The 22,711-nt window shown below is 44.9% G+C and overlaps 1 protein-coding gene across 1 annotated transcript in view; it reads left to right on the top strand.

Moving 5' to 3' along the window:
- The window catches only part of LOC129540341 (PHD finger protein 11-like), a 43,838-nt gene extending 22,162 nt beyond the window's left edge, over window positions 1-21,676 (top strand). Inside the window, 4 exon segments of the mRNA XM_088834995.1 lie at window positions 16,066-16,234; window positions 20,626-20,699; window positions 20,702-21,103; window positions 21,176-21,676. Of these exon segments, the coding sequence (XP_088691121.1) occupies window positions 16,066-16,234; window positions 20,626-20,699; window positions 20,702-21,103; window positions 21,176-21,621 (1,091 nt within the window). The 3' untranslated portion in view covers window positions 21,622-21,676.
- The last annotated feature ends 1,035 nt before the right edge of the window (window positions 21,677-22,711 follow it).

The raw sequence follows: 22,711 nt of genomic DNA, 5'->3' as shown, positions 1-22,711 counted from the left end.
GTCTGACTTCAGAAACCATATTCATTTCTGATCCCTGCCATCCAGTTTGGGGCGTGGTCCAGAGGACATGATCCATCATTAAACCCCCAAACCCTTTGACTCCTTCTTATCTGACTGCAAAACAAACAGTCCTTGTCCACCAGTAACTTCTGCCTGATGCGGGACAGACCCATAAACTCACATCTCTGGCACATACTGGTGTAGAAATAACTTTCTAGGCCCAAGATGGAGCCCCTCATGCCCAGGGTGCCACACCAGGAAACCAAAGTGTGGATAGCTTTCATGTTCCTACAAATGCTCCACTTGCCAAGAAACACAGTATACCCAGTCAGCCTGTCTCCAGATGCCAAGCCAGCTCTGGGCTCTCTACTTACTTCCTTATTCCTTCTCACCACAAACAAGGTTGACAGGTAACCCCAGCCAATGAGATATTTTCTATTTTTCTCTTCCTTGTTCTTTATTCTTTACCCTATAAGCTTCCTGCCTACTGCCCCCACTTTGTAGCACTATGATTAGAGACTGTCCTGCTTCATGAAGTTTGTTTATCACCTACATTGTCTTCTTGAATCACGTTTAACACTAGTGAGTGAAGTGAAAGTTGCTCAGTTGGGTCCAACTCTTGGTGACCCCATGGACTGTAGTCCCTCGGTCTCCTCTGTCCATGGAATTCTCCAGGCAAGAATACTGGAATGGGTAGCTGTTGGCAGATTATTTACAGTCTGAGCTACGGAAGCCCAAGAGTACTAGAGTGGGTAGCCATTCCCTTCTCCAGGGTATCTTCCTGACCCAGGGATTGAACCTGTGTCTCCCATATTGGAGGTAGATTGTTCACCGGCTGAGATACCAGGGAAGCCCCATTTAACACTAGGTACTCAACAATGCTTTTGAACTGTGGTGCTGGAGAAGACTCTTGAGAGTCCCTTGGACTGCAAGGAGATCCAACCAGTCCATCCTAAAGGAGATCAGTCCTGGGTGTTCATTGGAAGGACTGATGCTGAAGCTGAAACTGCAATACTTTGGCCACCTCATGCGAAGAGTTGACTCATTGGAAAAGACCCTGGTGCTGGGAGGGATTGGGGAAGGGAGGAGAAGGGGACGACAGAGAATGAGATGGCTGGATGGCATCACCGACTCGATGGACATGAGTTTGAGTGAACTCCGGGAGTTGGTGATGGACAAGGAGGCCTGGCATGCTGCGATTCATGGGGTCTCAAAGAGTCAGACATGACTGAGCAACTGAACTCAACTCAACTGAACTCAACTCAACTCAACAAATATTTGTTGGATTGAAATGTACCAAGTTGTTGGTAAATTTTACATTCCCACTATGGTGTTTGCTTAGAATGTCCACCTTTATCCTCTCCTTCTGAAAAAATCACCCCAATTTTTCAAGTCCTAACTCTTCGAGAATCCCCTACCTGGCTCTTCTCGAATTCGCTGAGTTCCAAGAATTACTTCTGAACATGATTCACAGTAAGAAACACGAACACAGCCCAGCTGTGAGGGGAGCACAATGCTTCCATCCTGGATCCCAGAGCACTTCTTAACTCTGAAACCAGCAACAGGCAGGTCTCTTCCTGCCCTGCACTGACCCAGCCTGGGGTGGGGCTCCTCCGCACAACCCCCCCCCCCACCAGGGACTGAGGCAAAACCAGCCTGGGTTGCACAGCCTGAGTTTTGCCTTAAGGAACAAAATCTGAGTGGAAAGAAAACACTGACAGGAACCATCTGCCCTCCCCCAAAGCTTGAAAGAAGCTGCATGTGGACCCCTTAATCCTTCCTCTCTCTCCTCAGCCAGGAATGAATTTCATTTGGAAGGAAAATGAGGAGGGCTGTGAGGGAGAGGGAGCAGAGAGGTAGGCCAGACACATCTGGACAGCTTTGCTCTGTAAATTCAGAAGACTGCAGGGAATCACTTTCTCCCCTTGACAAAGGAAATGGGCCATGGTCAGAAATTGATGACTTGCAAAATTCATGCAGGCGAAGAGGTTATTGTGCCTCGAGGTCTTTGGGGCTTAGGAAAAAAAAAAGGAAAGAGCAAATAATTTAAATGGGGCGGCTGTTTGTGTGACCAGAAAACCCACCACCAGCACCAGTCAGCAGAGAGAGCAGTCTAGGGTCCCCAAGGTCATTCCTCTATTGATTTGTTCAGTTATTCAGCAAAAATATCTTAAAATATACTTGAGGGTTTTTGGGTTTTGTTTTTTCTTTTGCCAGGCAGGATGCTTGGTATTAGGGAAATAGTCATGGGTTTAGATTCATCTTCATCTCTAATACCCTCACAGGGGAAACAGTCACGTAAACAATAATACGCAGACCAACAGCCACAGGCAATCATCCAGAAGCCAGGACAGATCGGGTGTGAAGCACCATAAACAAAGCATCTGAAAAAATGATTCCCTTAACTAGTACCTATGCTTGGGGAAGGGGTGACAAAGCTTTGGAAACAGGGCACAAAGCTGGATTCTGAAGGCAATTCAGAAAGAAAAAAATTTACAAACGACAGGGCAAAAAGCATAGTAGTGCGAAAGTCAGTGCACACTTGGGGAACAGGAGCAGCTGGGTGTTGGGTGTGATCACAGCTGGGAACTGTTGTGGAAAGTGGTGGGAGACATGCCTGTAGAAGGACGCAAGGACAACTTCCTGGAAGCCAGGGCATATACCAGTACATCAATGCCATGCAACCTTACCCAGGAAAGCACCGATACATACTGTGAAAGAGAGACTGAAGGAAACGAGGAAGAGCTGAAGTCCAAAGCAGCTTTTTATAAACATAGAATTTGTTTGGAACCATCATTTCTCCTTTCAAATAAAAGCATGTGCATTTTGCAATCTGCTTCATAATTTTGGCTTTAATTGTTTTGAAATGTTTTCCTAATTCTTCAAGTAGAATGAATACCCAGCAGATGGTTTCATGTCTTCCAACACATGGCCACGTAGCCCTAGGCATATGTAAACCCTAATCTGGGAAGCAGAGCTTGTTGAAGGTGGAGCCCCAGTCAAAGTTTTAATCAAAAGAAGATGAAGAAAATGAAGCCTTCATCCCTAGCTCTACCTTGCTCGATCCCAGAGCCCCCTCCTCCAACAAGCAAGAAAATAGCAGTAAAAGATACAGCTCTCTCTTCTGTGCCTGCATGCTAAGTCGCTTCAGTCAGCCCTGTGGACTGAGGCCCCTCAGGCCTCTCTGTCCATGGCGATTCTCCAGGAAAGACTACTGGAGTGGATTGCCATGCTGCCTCCAGGTCTCTTTTCTGTTCAGTTCAGTTCAGTTCAGTCACTCAGTCGTGTCTGACTCTGCGCGACCCCATAAATCACAGCACACCAGGCCTCCCTGTCCATCACCAACTCCCGGAGTTCACTCAAACTCATGTCCACAGAGTCGGTGATGCCATCCAGCCATCTCATTCTCTGTCGTCCCCTTCTCCTCCCGCCCCCAACCTTTCCCAGCATCAGAGTCTTTTCCAGTGAGTCAACTCATCGCATGAGGTGGCCAAAGTATTGCAGTTTCAGCTTTAGCATCAGTCCTTCCAATGAACACCCAGGATTGATCTCCTTTAGAATGGACTGGTTGGATCTCCTTGCAGTACAAGGGACTCTCAAGAGTCTTCTCCAGCACCGCAGTTCAAAAGCATCAATTCTTCGGCGATCAGCGTTCTTCACAGTCCAACTCTCACATCCATACATTTCTGTAAGTGAACACAAATCCAGAGCAACAGAAAGGAGGACCCCATCCACTATGCCATGCACATTTGCCCTCTTCCGCCAGTACCACAACTTATGAGGGATCTTCTCCAACAAAGTGACCCAACTCTTCAGTCTCAAAACATCTCAGTCCTTGGTGGTCCTGTTTCTGTAAAGGTCTAACAGTCTAACAAGGGGGCATGAATACAGCAAGAACAGAGGAATCATTAGAGTTCCCTCCATATTCCTCTCTGCCCTCTACTTTGTATTCAAATACAGTTTCTTTTCATTGGTCAAGGTCAACCACATAAACCAAACTCTATTCCTTTGTTTTCTGCATGGCTCCTAGAGCCCAAGTGGCCCGGGAACCCCCCAATAACTTCTAATTCAGTAGAAGAATGACTGTTTTCCCAATGAGATTATTTCTTCCTTGGGTACTTTCTAAGGTATAGCAAACCACAGAAACCCAAATTAAGAAGCAAAATTCTGAGCATGAATCATCCCTTTCAGTTATAAAAGGTACCACCCCACCTCGACCCCTCAGTTCCTAAATCTATAGTCACCATTTCAGAACACTTGTTACATTCTGAAAAAAAAAATCCTAAACTTGTCGTTGGTTACCTCCCACCTGTTGTCATATCCAAATCTTCAATATGATATTCACTGTCCTTTAAGTTCATCCAGAAAAGGAGATTATGATAAAACCAGTGATTGTCATAATAATCAGTTCACTGCCTTATTTCTTTCCCCGTACATGTCAGGGACTTAGAGTTGGTCTGTGGGGCTGCAAAATTAGGTACTAGCAGTGGCAAGAGACATGGAGTGGAGAAGCCATGGACCCTTGCTCAGTATACCCATCACCTCTTTTGCTTGCTTCACATCCTCTCAATTTATCTTCATTTCCACCTATTACTTTATTTTTCTCGGCTCCAAAATCACTGAAGATGGTGATTGCAGCTATTAAATTAAAAGACACTTATTCCTTGGAAGGAAAGTTATGACCAAACTAGACAGCATATTAAAAAGCAGAGACATTACTTTGCCAACAAAGGTCCATCTAGTCAAGGCTATGGTTTTTCCAGTGGTCATGTATGGATGTGAGAGTTGGACTATAAAGAAAGCTGAGTGCAGAAGAATTGATGCTTTTGAACTGTGGTGCTGGAGAAGACTCTTGAGAGTCCCTTGGACTGCAAGGAGCTCCAACCAGTCCATCCTAAAAGAGATCAGTCCTGGGTGTTCATTGGAAGGACTGATGTTGAAGCTGAAACTCCAATACTTTGGCCACCTGATGTGAAGAGTTGACTCATTTGAAAAGACCCTGATGCTGGGAAAGATTAAGGGCAGGAGAAGGGGACAACAGAGGATGAGATGGTTGGATAGCATCACCAACTCAATGGACATGGGTTTGGGTGGACTCCAAGAGTTGGTGATGGATAGAGAGACCTGGCATGCTGCAATTCATGGGGCTGCAAAGAGTCAGACACGACTGAGCCACTGAACTGAACTGAACTGAACTGAACCACCTATTACTGCAGCAACAAGCCTGCAGACTTAGCCTGATAGATAATGGCCTCAACCCTGCCACTTACCTCAGGCCTTTGCCCTGGCATTCTCTGACACTGTGGTATAAGATGCCTACAGGGGCCTTTCAGTTGTCAGGCATAGGCAAACCTAGAAATAAGAGGGTAGCAGCATGATCCATGGAAGCAATAGACAAACGCGTCCTTTTTTTCATCACTTGGGTGGAAAATTCTGAAGTTCTCAGCGTGTCCCAATGGAAAAGCCCCAATCATCCACCATGGTGATCAGCTCAATAACACAACCTGACACTGACCTTCCTTTCATCCCTGTTTTCCTCTTCCCAAATGAGGAGAAGGGGACGACAGAGAATGAGATGGCTGGATGGCATCACCGACTCTGTGGACATGAGTTTGGGTGAACTCCGGGAGTTGGTGGTGGACAGGGAGGCCTGGCGTGCTGTGATTCATGGGGTCGCGCAGAGTCAGACACGACTGAGAGACTGAACTGAACTGAACTGAACTGAAACCCCTACCTATTTTCTCTGGAGTCACATCCCAATATCAGCAACCTACCCATAAACAATGTCTCTAGATCTACTTTCAGGGATAACTTAATCTATGAAAGTTGCAATTAAGAAGTGGCCTTGGGGGCCTTCCCTGGTGGTCCAGCGGTTAAGACTTCGCCTTCCGGTGCAGAGGGTGCAGGTTTGATCCCTGGTCAGGGAGCTAAGATTCCACATGTCTCATGGTCCAAAAAAGAAAACATAAAAACAGAAGCAATATTGTAACAAATTCAATAAAGACTTTAAAAATGGTTTACAACAACAACCAAAAAAGTCTTCAAAAAAAAAAAAAAAAGATGTGGCTCTGGAAAACAGGACTTCCAGGGAGGATTCTGGAACTGTAATACTCACTGGCCAGAAAAAAAAGATGTGGCCCTGGAAAACAGGACTTCCAGGCAGGATTCTGGAACTGTAATACTCACTGGCCAGATGGTAAGAACCCACTGCTGGTGGGGGGTGGGGTGATGATAATCCCTAGAAGTACAAAGTACCAAGACAGAGGTAGGTTGGAAGGAGTTAAAGAAAGCATGGGGACATTGAATGACATGACAGCGGTGGTAACTGTAAGACTGTAGATATGGCTACTTGTGGTCAACAATTTTAGAAGCTCTGACAAAAAGAAAATGACAGCTCAGTTAGCCAACCATCTATCCAAGACTTGCTATAAACAGTCAGAACGCCTCGAAGGCAGTTGGGATGGCTCTTGGAAGCTTGGACACAAACTTGGCCTATAGTATCAATACATGAGGAGGAGGTACCAAAACTGCCCCTGCAGAATACTGAAAGGGCTGGAGGCTCAGAAAAATAAGAACATCAGAATGGTGTTCTCGTATGAGACCATTCAGCATCTTTATTCACAGTAGATGCATGAAGCCTGTTGTATCCCCAGGTCAGAAGAGTTGATCAGAGAGCCACCCAGACTGCATTTTGGAACAGCTCAGAGATCCTTCTTTCAATCTGGGCCTCTCTTAAGGCTTCTAGTTTTTTCAGGTCACTTGGCAAATACATAAGAACAATATACCCAAATGTGACATTAACTGAATTCCAGAGACCCAGAGACCCAGTTCCCATCGTGCCTCCTTCATAGTGGAAGGGAGACCAGGAAAGACCATTTTCTCCTTGGAGGAGCTATCTGACATGTGCTAGATCAGGGAGGGGTCTGCAAACTAAGATCTACAAGCCAAATCAAGCCCACAGTCTGTTTTTGTAAATAAAGTTTGTGGGAACACAGTCATGCTTATTGTTTGCATATTGTCTATGGCTGCTTTATCCTACGATAGCAGAAATAAGTGGTTGCAAGAGACACTGTGTGCCCAAAGCTAAAATTATTTCCTATCTGACCTTGTACAGATCACTGGAACTGTACAGGCACTCAATTTCACAGAATGTACAACTCACCCTGTGCACAAATGTATCTTGCCAAACATCTAAGGAACCTGTTAGTTCTAGGTCTTACCCGCTCTAGGAGAGGAAAAACTTCTTGACCCTTTTAGGGTCCCTGACCGGGTCTGAAAATTAAACAGACAAAGACAGATAAGAGGAGAAAAGCATACAAGTTTTATTGAACTTTTTACATGTGCAAGGGAGCCGTCACAAGAAAATCAAGGCCCAAAGAAGTAAGCAAGGAAGGAAGCTTTTATGTCTTTTAAACAGAGGGACAATAAATTTGTGAAGAATTGAAAAGACAAAGGAAGTCCAAAAGTGAGGGGATATATGTATATGTATGATTCATTTTGCTGTACAGCAGAAACTAACACAATATTGTAAAGCAACTACACTCCAATAAAAATTAATTTTAAAAAGTTTTAACATTTAAATCTAAAAAAGGGGAGGTGGTGTGAGGCTGGGGTAATAAATAGTAAAGAGGTAACTGGGAAGATAAGAGTGAGTTTAACAAGGTTTGACTGCACAGTTTTGTACAAATGTCTTAGCCTCAAATCCCTCATCTCTTATGAAAGTCTTCCTACCTTCTGGTATAGGGAGGGTACCTTTCACAAGGGAGTTTTATGACCTGTTTCAGGAAGAAGGGGAGAGGTGGGGAAAGAGATCAGAATGGCCTTCCTGATTCTGCCATTTTCTCAAACTCCTTCAGCTTAAGATATTCAGTGTGCCAAGGTGCCGTAATGTCACCAAGCTACTGGACAAACATGATGTCCTGTAAGATAATGAAGCCATCAAGATCCAGTAGAATAAATTGTAGCATGGATCAGAAGAATTTACACATCCCTGAATTAGGATAGTAAACACATGAGTGCTCTCCCCACTAGATGCAAGCAAATTGCCGCTGATGTTCACTGTGACTCAGAATGGGGGAAAACATATCTGCATGTCCATTGGCTGCACATCCAATGTCAGGGGTTGTATTCCTTAGTTCCAGGAGGAGGCCATATCTGAAACAGCTGTTCAATTGGGTTCTCCACCTAATCACATGTATGATAAACTGTAATCAACTCAAGGATCCTTTAATCCTGGCAAATGGAAAAATTAAGTGGGGGTGAGCTAGGAGGCAACCTGCCTGTATCTTTCAATCCTCTGATAGTTCTGACAGTGTCTTCAGCTCTGCTCAAAAATGCAGTATGACTAAATTTGATGTCTTTCTTTTTTGTGTAACTGGTGAATATTAATGTCTTCTCTGTGATCCTTGCTCTATAGTAGGCCTTCCCATGGTTCAGGAAGCAATGTGCAATTGCTGTCAGTTGCTGAAGATATCCATTCCAGCTATGTATCCAGACGTGGGTAATCATAACAAGGAGATTTAGTGCTCAGCTTTCCTCCTATGAAGAGAACTCAAGTGAGATCTCGATTTATCTCTTGGCCTGCAAAAGTCCTCCTCCACCCCCCAGTTTAAATGGTAAAAAATGGTACAGTTCTGAATTCCTAGCTTTAGCTTGGAGTCAGTATCAAATAAAATTCCAGAAGGTTGGCTACATCTTTTCCCTTGGGATATAATTACTGGGCTTAAATGGCAGAAGCTTCCTTTGGGAAAGACTGAGAAGATGTTCACAGGGATATTAGGTGTCTATGGAGCAAGGGTCCATTGTCAATGGTTCAAGGGTTCTCAGCCCTGGAACTCAGGGGCTGTCTACTGGGTCAGGTGCAGGGTTGGAGAGAAAGGTAGGCTGTGTTGGGAAGTGTTCACCTGCCTAAGTGATTGTCCAGCAGGAGAGCCAAAAATTATACATGGAAATGTTTAATGTCTAATTGCATTGTGATACAGCATGATATGAGCACGGGGTACTATCAGAGCATGCACCCTACTCAAGTCAAGAAAGCTGCCAAGGAAATAACATGTAAGCCAAAATCTGAAGGATAAATAGCTAAAGAATCAGAATACAAAAAGCATGACATTATACTCCCAATTTTTGTCCCAATTTTCTTTTATTTTAAAAGATGTTTAAATGTATGATTGGAGTATCCCGCTACTCAATTTGGGGAACATTATTTCTATTCTGAGAACTGACCAGGTACAATGTGAATGTTTATATGCAACAATATACACACACATGGGCTTCCATGGGGCTCAGATAGTAAAGAATCTGCCTGCAACACGAGAGACCCAGATTAGATCCCTGGGTTGGGAAAATCCCCTGGAGAAGGGAATCACTACCCACTCCAGTATTCTTGGGGCTTCCCTGGTGGCTCAGATGGTAAAGAATCTACCTGCAATGCAGGAGTCCCAATTTCTGGGTCAGGAAGATCCCTGGGAGAAGGGAATGACTACCCAATCCAGTATTCTTACATGGAGAATTTCATGGACAGAGGAGACAGGCGAGCTACAGTCCATGGGGTTCCAAAGTCAGACACAATTGAGCAACTAACACTTTGACTTCACTTCATACATACACATGCATCAAAAATGTCTAGAAAGCTATGCAATAAAGTGTTAATGGTGGGTATCTCTGCAAGGTGGAATTATAAGTGGGTTTCTTTCCCAAATAAATTGTTCTATGATTATTTTTAACATACACAAAAAGCAGTTACTGTTTTTGTTATAAGAAAAAAAGAAATTCATTTGTTTTCTTAGAGAGAAGGCTGTGCATCAATGTTTAAGTCATTTGACCTCTTGACTCACTCCTCCAACTGGGCCTGGCTGTATACCTGTCTTCATGAACTTCCAGAACTGAAATCTAAACTCAGGGAGCAGTGAGTGGTGTCAGATTTGTCCCAAACTGCAGCATTTGGGATTCTAGTCCTGAGCCAAGGGCAGAAGCTCCGACACTGGGAAGATGCTCAGCATTCTGACTTTCTGGTCTATCTGGTACTGACTACTGCCCAGGCAGTGTGAATCCTGGGGTCAAGGAAGAGACAAACCATCAGTGTCCCTCTGTGCATCTCCCACTTCACCTAGGAGACTGGGCAGGCTGCTGTGGTCCAAAACTTCACTGACTTCAGATACAACAAATGCCTGGGCCAACAGCTTAACCATTTTTGCATTGAGGATCATCAAAACATCTTGAACTCCTTCTCTAGTATTTTGAGTTTGTCAAAACTCTCAGTCATGCTTGGCTGATTAATTCTAAATGCATGCAGCTTAAAAAGAAGCAGGGAGAGAGCAAATGGGATCCTTATGGTTTCCATTCATTCACACCTAATTCAGCCAGATGTGGGAGAATGGTGGGGGAGGGGCACCAGATGCCCTGGGTTCAGTCATGGAGTATTCTATCAAGGCAGGAGGCTGACAGGGACCCGGGGGGCCAACAGGGAGCCAGAAATCCTGGATTCTTGTCCAATCTTTTCTAAGTGCCTCTTCTCGTGCCAGGCCCTGTGCTGGATACTGCAGATACAAGGTGAGTTAGGCACATTTCCTGCTTTCCAAGGATTCAAATTTCAATGTCAGAGATGAATATATAAGGAGCTAATTCCCTTAAAGAGTGTCAGAGATGCACAGGGTATAGTGGGACTTCAAGGAAGAGGCAGTCTGTTCTTCCCAGAGTTTAAAGAAAGGCTTCAGAGAGTATAATAAGGCTAAACTGTTGTTTAGTCACCAAGTCATGTCATGTCCAACTCTTTGCAACCCCACCAGGCTCTTCTATAGCCCACCAGGTTTCTCTGTCCATGGGATTTCACAGGCAAGACTACTGGAGTGGCTAACCATTTCTTTCTCCAGGGGATCTTCCCGACCCAGGGATCGAACCCATGTCTCTTGCATTGGCAGGCAGTTTTTTACCACTGAGCCACAAGGGAAGCCCCTATAATGCTAATGTTTGCCCTGTATTGAGTACTTGTCATGTGTATTAATTTCCCAGGGTTGCCTTCACAGGCTGCAACCAACTGGGTAGCTTAAAACAACAGAAAAGTATTCTGGCAAGTTCGAGACTCTGGATATCAAGGTGTCAGCTGAGCTGGCTCCTTCTAAGGGTGTAAGGAGAATCTGTTCCACACCTCTCTTCTAGCTTCAGGTGGCTCCAAGCAACCTGGGTGTTCCTTAGCTTCTAACTGCTTCACTCCAACCACTGCCTCCTTCATCACACAGCTATCTGCTCTGTTCTGTGTCTTTTTTTCCTATAAGATGCCAGTCTTCAGATCTAGAACATACCCTCAATCCGATGTAATTTCATCACAAAAGTCTTATTTCCAAATCATTGAAATTCACAGTGTAGAAGAGGTTAGGGCTTGAATGGCTTTTGGAGGACACAGTTATACTACACCACATTGCAGCCCCTTACGTACATTATATGATTTAATTCTCACAACAGCCCTGTGAGACAGGTACTATCATTAGTTCTGTTTTATAGATGAGGAAACAGACATTCAAAGGTAAAGAACTGGGCATTCAGGAAACATGCTAAGTGAAACAAAAATCCGTTCAATCGACCAACCACATGACATGCCCCAGCATACACAGCTGACCTGCTGCAAGGAAAGTGTATGATACACATTGAGCTACCTGTGTATGAAGATCAGAGGTTTAATCTGTATTTTGGGGGTGACAGCATACTAATAAAACAATAATGCATTCCTGTAAAAAACACACACACACATAACCAGTAAGACAAAAAGCATAGTTTGAACACAGGTCTGACAGACCCCAAAGCCCTATCCTTAGTCTTTGTGTTACTCTCTTAAGTTGAATCTTGAATGGTAGCTGGTTGTTTATCAGGGAGATGACAAAGTACCTGGGAGTTACTCCTTTCAAGGAAACAGAACAGCTAGGGGGAACCAGCAACCTCAGGCTTCCAAAAGCAGGGCCAGAGACATGAGAGGTAATGAAGAAACATACAGCCTGAGCTCAGTCCAATGTGAGCCCCTTCAGTCGAGCACACAGCTAAGGGGAGAGGCTTGCAAGGTAAGTGTGGAGCTCTGGGCCGGGACAGGTGCCTGGATGCAAATGATAATGAAGTTCCTTCAGCCTGGGTGTTTCTGACTGTTTTCTCCCAAAGCCGTGACTGCTGCAGACTCTGCTCACGGTGACCTCCATCTTTGCTCACAGCCAGGACAATGGACCTCAGGTGCACAGAGTCTGACACCCTCATGGGTTCTCTTCTCCCTGCCCTCGCTGCCCTCCTCCCTCTTTCCTTTAATCTAGGCTTCTTGGAGAGCTTTTTATCAGCTCTCACTTAGAGGAAGCAGGGGCAGCACCAAGGAGAGACATTGCTTCCAAAGCTCTTGGTTCTCACTCTAATTGAAGCCCATGCCTGGTCCTCCTAGGGACTCTGTTATCCCCAATATGGCAGCCCTGTGGGCTCCTGCACTGCACTGGCCACATCTTCCGTATCTATACAATCCAGCTTCTTCCACTGACTCCTCTTGTGCTTGGCTGACAGAACCAATCACGCAAAGAAGCAAAAATCGCCTACTCCCATCAGGGGTTAGTATCTCCTGTCTGTTTCACAGCAGACACTGTGCTTGTGACTCTGCAAAAGGTAAATTCAGGTGCTGAGTCACCTGTCACTGTGTCTTACTTTCTTTCTACCCCACCCCCCAAGAGTGCCCTACGTTCTTGACGCAATGAACCAACTTGGCTTTGTTTTCTAGACAGGACATACCCAAGCATTCCTCTGGGCCTTTGCTTTTGCGACTTCTTCTGCCAGGAACACCTTGCTTCACCTTCAAGCTCCTCTGGTCCTTTAAGACCCAGCTGAAATGTTATCTCTCTGCAAATCTCTCCTGGCTTTCCCAAAGTGACTCACCCAGGTTCTGGGTTTTAAGTCTTCCTTCTTATGTAAAGCACTTGCATCACATCTGTTTCCATTCTCTTCTCCCCCAGATAGACTCATTCCTCCATTTCTATTTTCCCAGAAGAGAGCAGAGTGACTGGCACATAGTTGGTGCGCGGTACAAGTTTATGGTCTGTGTGAACAGGCAGGAGGGAGTTAAATCTGATTTCACTCCAAAAGTATGGATACTGGCAGAGCAGATGGAAACCATTTAGGAAATGCAGCTCTTCCTCTCCAGCCCCACCCTCTCCAGCCTGGGCTCCACCTCCCCAGGGTCTCACCTGAGCTTGAAACACCCAACAAGGGCAGTGCCCGCTTTAAAGCACGTGCTGTGGCCTCTCTCCTAGAAGCATGTTCTCTGAGCTCTTCTGCATGTTTCCCACTGTTGATCTCATTTCCAGCATGGACTGCCTCTAGGCTCATGACAGCCATTTAACTCATGAATATCCGAGGCTGCTATCCCTCCAATAGAGATGGAAAATGGAGCATTCACTTAACATCAGCCAACATCAGGGGTCGCTGGACTGGACTGGACACAGAGATGAATGGGATTCAAGCTCTAGCCTTGGGGAGCCCTCCTTCAGGAGGGGTTGACAGCCTGGTGAACAAATATACATAACACAGTGTGGTTCACAGTGAAAAAGAAGACCCATCAGGTCAGGGAGCAGAGATAAGAAGGTGTTTGTGGGAGAAACAAAGGAAAGAAAGGGCATCAGGCTTGAAGTGTTCAAGGAAGGCTTCTTGGCAGAGGCAGTACCTAAGCTGCAATTTTAACTACGTGCAAACACAGGACCTTAAATAATTTTAGATCCAGACTCTTGGGATGTCTAGAGAGTCCCCAAGGCAGTGTTAGGAACGGAAATATGATGCTGCCATCTACAGACCCTAGAGCCTGCCATTTCTACAGGTAGGGGAGACCCATGGCCTAAAACTCTTCAACAGTTGCATGGGCTTGTCTGTCCCTGCCACCGGTGTTCCTCAGGCCCCACAGCACAGAGCCTCGGGATTCAAAGTTCTCTAGTTCTTGGTCACAGTTCTCACTTTTAGTCTCTGTAGAAGGTCTTACCTTTTATCTGACAGAGGCCTTGTAAGATATGCTATGTGTTTTAGATTCAACATAGGCAGGGGAGTCAATTCACTGGCTTTAATTCATTGCTGGGTGTGTGACCTTGGGCAAACCGCTGAACCTAGCTCAGCTTCATGCTCTGTCAAAGAAAGGTAATAATTAATAATATCTCCCTTATGGTTGTTGAGGGGATGGAATGGGATATAGGGTGGAAACCTCATCTTCCATGCCTCTTTGCTCCCTTGATCACATCATACTCTTTTCTGCCCTTTGACCTGTTTCCCTCAGCGGGAAGCTTCTATCTCAGTTTAGTTGTTTAGCCCCTCCCGTCTTCTAGGACCCCCTGGAGGTCACTCCTCAGGACAGCTTTCCCTGACACCCTAGACCCAAGTACCTTGTATCACAAAGGCTCATAGTCGCTGGAATTTCTTCTACACTAGGCTCAGTGAACTTGAACATCAAGCAGATCACGACGTCTTTGCCAGACAACTATAAGATCAAGGACATCGATCTCTCTTGTTCAGTGCTGTATCTCCAACTAACTCACCAGGTCTGGCACACAGCAGGGACTCAATAAACATCTACTGAATGAATGCACAGATAAACAAGTAAATGAGAACTCAGTGATGGTGGATATTACTAATGATACTATGACCTCAGCCTGCCACTTGCTACCTGTATGACTTTGTTGCATCACCTGCAAAATGAGAAGCATGAATATTCAGAATGACCCTGCAAAATAGCTATTGACTTAATGTAGATAAAATGCTTATCTCATAGTGTTGGAGTTAAACATGTCCAAAATGTAGTCACTTGTGCTAAGCCCCATCCATGTCTTGATTTGGTGCCCAAACCAAGACTTAATTTACAGTTTTGGTTCTCCCAGAAATAGAACCTCAGTCCATCAGAAATTACCTGACCAGCCCTAAGTAGGTAATCTGCCTGATATACCCCTGCCAGGTATAACTTCCTTGTTCCTGCTCCCTTCTCCCTGTAAGTCTTTCGTTTCATACAACTCTTGGAGCTCATTTCCATCTGCCAGATTGGATGCTGTCTGGTTCAAAATGATTTTTGCTTAAATAAACTCAAAAGTTTTAACATGCCTCCGTTTATATTTAAACAGGAGGGAATCACCAACTGAGAGTGACTCTTCTCATCATAAGGGCAAAGGGAAACTAGGGCCTCTTTTTCAGAACCCAAAAGGATCCTTTCCCCATGTTTCCATAGGTCAGAAGAATGCTGTGATCCTCACCCCTGTATAACCTAGCGCTCTCCAGGAGAGCTTGAAAGGAAGAAGATGCCCGTGGCCATGCCCGGTCTGCTGCCTTGACAACCAAGACTGCCTCAGCGTGGGGGCTACTGCAAATCTGCACGCTCCTGCTCCAGACCAGAGCAGAGAGGCAGACAGGGGATCATTGCCAATGGCTTCGTGCAGATTCATCATTTCAAATCCTCGTTCTTAACATGTGTTTTCGATCGCATGCAAAACATGGCTTTCTGGTTTCCATTACCTTTGTTTCATTTTAGAATATAATGTTTTTTATAGCCTTGGGAAGGGAGGGAGTTGCAAACAAGCCAGTAAGAGTGTGAGTATATGCTTTTCATGTTTCCATCAGAAGAAAGAGGGATGAGAGAGCCAAGAAACCAGTGATGGCAGGCTTGCCTCTGACTCCTTCAAGTCAATCACTGACTCCCCAGACATTTATTGAGCACCTACTCTGTGCACACAGAGAAAGAGGATAAAAAGATGACCCCCATGTGGTCCCTGCAGTCCAGTAATTTGCAACTGAATGAAGCAAACTGGCTCACAGCACCACAATAGGAGACAGAGTTTTCTTCTGGAAGCGACGGGGAGGAAGTGGAGAGGGAGCAGAAAAAGACGAAGAATGGAAGAAGGGGGAGGGAGGAAGAGAAGGAGAGAAGAAAGGGTGAAGGCAGAGTGCAATAGGGGAGGGGAGGAAACTAACATGTATTTACGACTTCCTGTGTTCCAAGGACTCGGCTAAGTACCTTCCATCTTGTATTCTATTTAATCCTCATAACAGCCTTCTAAGGAAAGTTCATTTACCATTTTACAGACAAGAAAACAGAGACTGAGGTGACGCCCAAAGTCTCAGAGCTGGTAGAACAATATGAAGGTGTTGCACAGGCTCTGGAGCTGGTGGTGCCAGCCCAACTCTGCTGTCCAGACTGGAGCTTCCTTGAGTGCACGAGGGGCCCACAGCCTGAGAACCTCTGGCTCAGACGGTTAGAATCAATGGAACTTAGAAATCATTAATCCAACCCACTGGAGGAGAAACCGAGATCCAGAAACAGGTGGTGGTCACTTGCCTGGGGTCCTGTGGAAGGTTCATAGAAGATTTGGGGTCCAGTCCTTCCCACCAGAGCCCACGGGGAAGTCAGCAATGCCAACAGCCATGGCATTTAATTGTTTCCAGACTATGGAAGACTGCACTCCACCCTCCTCACTCTGTCCCATTCTGGCTCAAGCATTCCCAGGTCTGCTGAGCAGAAAGGTTTGTTTTGGCAGAAAGCTGGGTGCTGTCCAGCTCGATAATCACCCGTGTTAACACACCATTATGTGTGTCGTTAACAGACTTGGCAACTGGGATTTCACTTTTTTTTTTCATTTTATTTTCAAAAACTAAAAAAATAAACTGCAACCCCCATGTGTGAATCAGAAGGACCAGTCACACAGGTGCATGTTGACTCTGCCTGGAAAAGGAGGCTTTTCCAAAAGCAGGTCTTTCTGCCTAGGACAGAGATCACAGCTTTGCTCTTGAAGGAGGCGCTGTCATCAGAAGTGGGATTTGCCGCTCATAGCCGGGGCCCCCACATCCAGTCTTTCCTCCCATGCCTTACCAGCACCTTCTCTAAACCAGCCTAGCTGGTAGAATGGAAAAGGTAAGGGCTCTGAGCTCAGACAAACTTGAGATTAAAGACTGACTTCATCACCTTGTGGCTTGTGAGGACTTAACTGAGATTTAACCTCTCTGAACTTCAGTTTCCCCATCTAGAAAATGGAGTAGCAATAAGATTCATATATCGTCCTTCCCTCCATTTATGTCATGCTCAGAAACTTACCGATTTTTAAAAAGAAAGAAAAACATTTAAAAATAGTATTGTACTCCTATGATTTGGCAGACCTTATTCTAAGTACTTCGAATAGAAAGATAAATCAGATACAGATCTTGCCTTCCAAAAGTTTACAAAAGGCTCACAGGGGAGCTGAAGAAATTTAATCATTATTCCACAAATACACACTAAGCCAATGTTAACCCATTTCCAAAGCTAACACCCTGGTCCAAATCACATGTTCACTCGCCTTGACCCCTGCATTCACCCAACCAGCCTCGGGTTTCCTCCCTTGCTCCTTTACAGTCTATTCTTGACAGGGCAGCCAGCACAAGCCCTTAAAACACCAGTAAGATCATGTCACTCTGCTGTTCACAACCTCTCAATGGCTTCCTTAAATTCAGGGGGAAAACAGCTTAAGTACTTAGACTGACCTAGAACGTCCTAGGATCTAGGCCCCTCACGTCTCACTGCCCACCTCATTCACTCTGCCTCTGCCCCACCGGTCTGTCTGCTTGCTAGTCACCGAGCACTCTTGGAAGCTCCCACTTCCAATGCATCATTCTTCCCAGAGGTCGGAGGTCCCCTAGGTATCTGCACCTTGCATCACTTCACTCAGGCTGCTGCTCAAATGTCACCTCATCAGAGAGACGCTTGATTCACACGAGCATTCAGGTGCCTGCTTTGCCCTTACTCTGTTTTCCTTTCCTCCGTAGACGTATCGCCTCCTGAATGATAGTGTTTATCGATTTGTTCGTTTTCCGCCCTTCTCATCAGAATACAAACTCACAGAGGGCAGGGATTTTGGAGCAGCACCCTTCTCATACTATGTCCTCCATAAACATCTATTGGGTAGAAAAATGGTACAAAACATACTATCTGACAGAGAACTGCACTAAGCAGTAGTGAGGCCAAATGGCCAGACAGAGGCCACCTCTCCTAGTCTGTGTGGGGAGGACGACGGAGAAAGCTCCATGGGTCTTCTGAGGAGGTACTTGACCTGGCTGTGGGAAGTCAGAGTCAGGGAATTCTTTCAGAAGGATAGTATTTCTAAACCCGGCCTTAAAGAATGAGTTAGGGTACAGAGAAAGATAGGAAAGTTGGGGATAGGGGAAGGGTATTTCAGATAGAGGGAGCAATATGAGAAAAGGAAGACAGGAAAGAAACAGGTTGGCATGTTTTGAGACCCACAAAGATTCCAGTTTTGCAGAAGCTATACCTGTGTGTGTGTGTGTGTGTGTGTGTGTGTCTGTGCGTGCATGTGTTGGAGGTGGTGTAGAATAAAAAGAGATGGAGCTGGAGATATAGAAAGGAATGTTTCATGGAAGGATTTCTATGTCGGTTGAGGATATGCTATCTTATCTTACCAGCTAGGGAAAGCCATTGAAGAAGAGTGTGAGGGTCAGATTTGAGTTTTAGAAAAATCTTCTGACCAGAGGATGGAAGACAGAATCAGGGGATCTCAGGGTGAGAATCACAGAGGTGAGTTAGCTAGAATTTAAAAATTGTTTTGCTTTCTATAACTCCAGCTATCATCTAAAGAGGACAGATCCCACTAAATGGGAACAAGATCTTATTTCAGCTAAGGCTTTCTATGATTTTGGTTATATAGTTTTGCGGACAAGATCTGGGGAGAGCTAAATTCTCTGTATCATATGAGGAAAGAATTTGGGGTTTCCCCAGAGGATCTCAATGGGAAAAAATAGGAGCAAAAGAAAGAGGAACCAGTAAGACAATGTGATACTAACTACTGAGCAGAGAAAATTTTCAATAGAGAAACCCAGTAGCGATGGGGTGTTTTCAAAACAGGAGCGTGTAATTTGTGGTTTGAAGTTGCTTGCTAATTAATGAGACTACTAGTATAAGTATGCCTGCCATCAGTGAAATAAAACAAACAAAATGGACAAAGCACAGAAGGCAACAGTTTTCTGGCCCTGGACAAAAGGCAGCACAAGGCCAGGATGCCAGCAAGGAGGGGAGTTCACAAGGTAAACCCCGAAACCCCAGCTCTCTGTCTGGGGAGGAGTCCCCCACTGCAGAGCAGAGAGCCAGTGTGTGCATGCAACAAGATAGTTCTAATGAGCTGAGGAGGTCGAAATCAGAGCTCAGCGCAGCTGGAACGGCTGGAACTGTGAGGAAACGCACAGAGAAGAGCTAATGCACAGACAGGGGTCTCCAGAAGCTGTAGAGGGAGGCCTATAAAGTCCCGAGCTGAAAGCTAGGCTATACTCAGAGACAGAGCTACAACAGAGTGGAGAACAAAACAGATACCAAAAGCTCAGCAGTGCTGGAGAACAGTTCAGCTGTAGGGGAGAAATCTTGTTCACACCCAAGTCTCCAGCTGAGACATTAAGATGATGACAGTATGAGTCGGGACCACACCCTAGAGTCAGGCATACTCTTGATAATCACTGGCCATTAGAACTTCTGCAATGATGTTAATGTTACTTGACTGGTCCAAAATGATAACCATGAGCTACAAGCAGTTATCAAGCACTCAAAATATGACTAGTACAGCTAAGGAAATGAGTTTGTAATTTATTTCATTTCACTTAATATAAATTTGAACAGCTACATGTGGCTGTCGTATTTGTCCCACCAAAATAAAAAGCCCTAAATCCAAGCCCTCACAATATCCACAATAGACAAAGATTTGGAGGTTGGCCTCATCAAGTTAGAGTTGCTTGAGAAATATGGGCTTTCCACAGATTCTCCATATCAAAACCTACAGTCAAGGTGATGAGCCAGTCTAAATAGATTTATTTTGATAAGCTAAAGAGGCATATTGTTAGCTTTAGAGCAACTACTAAGAAGCAATAAGAAGTATTAATGAGAAGCCAAATAGAGGAAATAAAATGGAATTCCAAAAATATGTAAAATTAGGAAAGGAAAGGATCATTAGAGAAACAATCCCCAAAAAACAAGCAAATGAAAACAAATAGCAAAATGATAATCTTAAACCTAAACATATTTATAATCTTACTAAATGTAAAACTCCCCAATTTAAAAAAAGAACAGAATGACAGACTCTATTAAAAAGCAAGATTCAAGAATATTCTCTCTATAAGTGATGCACTTTAAATTTCAAAACACAAATATATTGAAAGTATATAGATGAAAAAGACATATTTTGAGTTATGGGCTGAATTATACCCTCCCCCACAAATATATGCTTCCCTGATAGCTCAGATGGTAAAGAATCTGCCTGCAATGAAGGAGACCTACGTTCTGGGTTGGGAAGGTCCCTTGGAGAAGGAAATGGCTACCCACTCCAATATTCTTGCCTGGAGAATTCCATGAACAGAGGAGCCTGGAGAGCTACAGTCCACGGGGTCACAAAGAGTCGGACATGACTGAGTGACTAACACACATACATACACACCACAAATATACATGTTTAAGCCCTAATACCCAATATGACTATCTTCGGAGATAGCAATTTTAGGGGGCCGGGGGTGGCTATTAAGGCTAAGTAAGGTCCTAACCCAATAGGACTGGTATCTCTGTTTTCACCTTTCTTATCCTTTTCTTATGTGGAAAGGAACTATTAATACTTAATCAAGGGACGGCACAGACGCAGCGTGGGCCACGCAGGACACGGTCCCACTCCCAACCAGTGTCTTCCAGGTTGCAGAAAGGTTCAGAAAAGGATATGTGCACTCTGCCCCAAAGACCTCAAGTGTAGTGTCCTGTACTTTGCACAGTCAGAGAATATAGCTGCTCATGAAAACTGTTTGCTGTATTCCTTGGCAGCTGTGGAGTGTCAGGACCATGACCCATATAATAATGATAGAAATTTTGACATGGAATCAGTAAAGAAAGAAATCAAGAGAGGAAGGAAGTTGAAATGCAGGCTTTGTGAGAAAACAGAAGCTACAGTGAGATGTGACTTAAAATCCTGTTTCAAGAATTACCACTTTTTCTGTGCCAAGAACGACCACACAGTTCTACAAGCTGATGGACTTAAAGGAATTTATAAGGTGTTTTGCCAACAACACGTTGACCCTCAAAATGATCTACCATCAGCAAAGCCTTTGTCTGGTGGCTTCCATTCTCACTACAGTGAGTGGACCAAACCAAGACAAGCCTGCTTTTCAGGAGTGAAAACAAAAGGAGCAAGGAGAAAACCTCTCTCAACAGGCAATCATGCACAGCCAGCTGTAAGAATGGCGCTGAAGAAGGAATCGGACGGCAGACACACAGATGCAATTGTGCAAGCTGCTTTTCTTGAGAAACATAAAGAAGCAGGACTTCTTGACGCTTTACTTGAAGAAATATTAGACAAACTTCATTTGATTCAGGAAAGACTCGTGGATGAGACTACTTCAGAATCAGACTGTGAAGAAATCGGGACTTCACTTTTTGACTGGAGATTGGTTGAAGACACACTTGCAAATTTTCAAGCAGCAATAGAGAATCAAATTCGTGAATCTGAAGAGAGGTGGCGGCAGCTAAAGGAAGAGATTGAGCTACTCCAGGACTTAAACCTTGTACTCCCAGCTTCAGTCAAGTTCCACTTGGGATTTTTCTCTGTCTTCTTAAGAAGGACCATTTCCTAAGCTAGGAATCGAGCATAGTTGCAAGCAGGGTGAAATCTGGAGAGTGGTCTGTGAGAGCCACACACCTTCAGCACCAGGCCCCTGGGGTCTCTCTGCTCCTTGCCCGCTCTTACCTGTTCTCGCTGATACGCCTCTGATGCCTGTTTACTGCCTCCCGCTCCTTACCGTCATCTCACTTCTACCTCTCCCCCACTAGTAAAATGTTTCTCAGAGTCTACCTCAGTAAATTAGACCATGCCTCCCTGGCTCTAAAAATCCTTTGGAAGCCTCCTCCCCTCCCTCACTGCAGTGAGCTAAGTGGATTCCAGGTGCTCCCACCCCAGGGCCTTTGCTTGTCCTGCTGTGAGGCCATCATCAAAATCTCCTCATACCTGTTCCACCAGAGAGTCCTTTCCCCTCACATCTCTCCTGGGTGTAAGCCACTGTATCACACATCAAACCACTGGAGTATAAGTAGTCTGAGGGCAGAAACTCCCATTCCTGTGTTTTCCTCCCAGTCACATTTCCAGCAGCTAGTATGCTCAGTAAACGTTAAGTGCATAAACTGTTTTTATCTTTTGAGACAAATTCCAGCCCATAATGCCTCTTTGATATAATAAATTTTAATATTATACATTACCAAAAAAAAATAATCAGGGATTATAGCACACACACAGCCACTCTAGTAGTTGGAAAGGTTAACTGACACAATCAGTTCAGTTCAGTTCATTTCAGTCGCTCAGTCGTGTCCAACTCTTTGCGAACCCATGAATCACAGCACGCCACGCCTCCCTGTCCATCACCAACTCCCGGAGTTCACTCAAATTCATGTCCATCGAGTCGGTGATGCCATCCAGCCATCTCATTCTATGTCGTCCCCGTCTCCTCCCACCCCCAATCCCTCCTAGCATCAGACTCTTTTCCAGTGAGTCAACTCGTCGCATGAGGTGGCCAAAGTATTGCAGTTTCAGCTTTAGCATCAGTCCTTCCAATGAACACCCAGGACTGATCTCCTTTAGGATTGACTGGTTGGATCTCCTTGGAGTCCAAGGGACTCTCAAGAGTCTTCTCCAGCACCACAGTTCAAAAGCATCAATTCTTTGGCGATCAG

Source organism: Moschus berezovskii, chromosome 4 (genome assembly GCF_049115385.1).
Source record: "Moschus berezovskii isolate FMDL1 chromosome 4, NW_MosBer_1.0, whole genome shotgun sequence".
Taxonomy (NCBI): domain Eukaryota; kingdom Metazoa; phylum Chordata; class Mammalia; order Artiodactyla; family Moschidae; genus Moschus; species Moschus berezovskii.
Note: the sequence above shows the minus strand (reverse complement) of the source record. Positions and strands in the feature narration are given on the sequence as shown.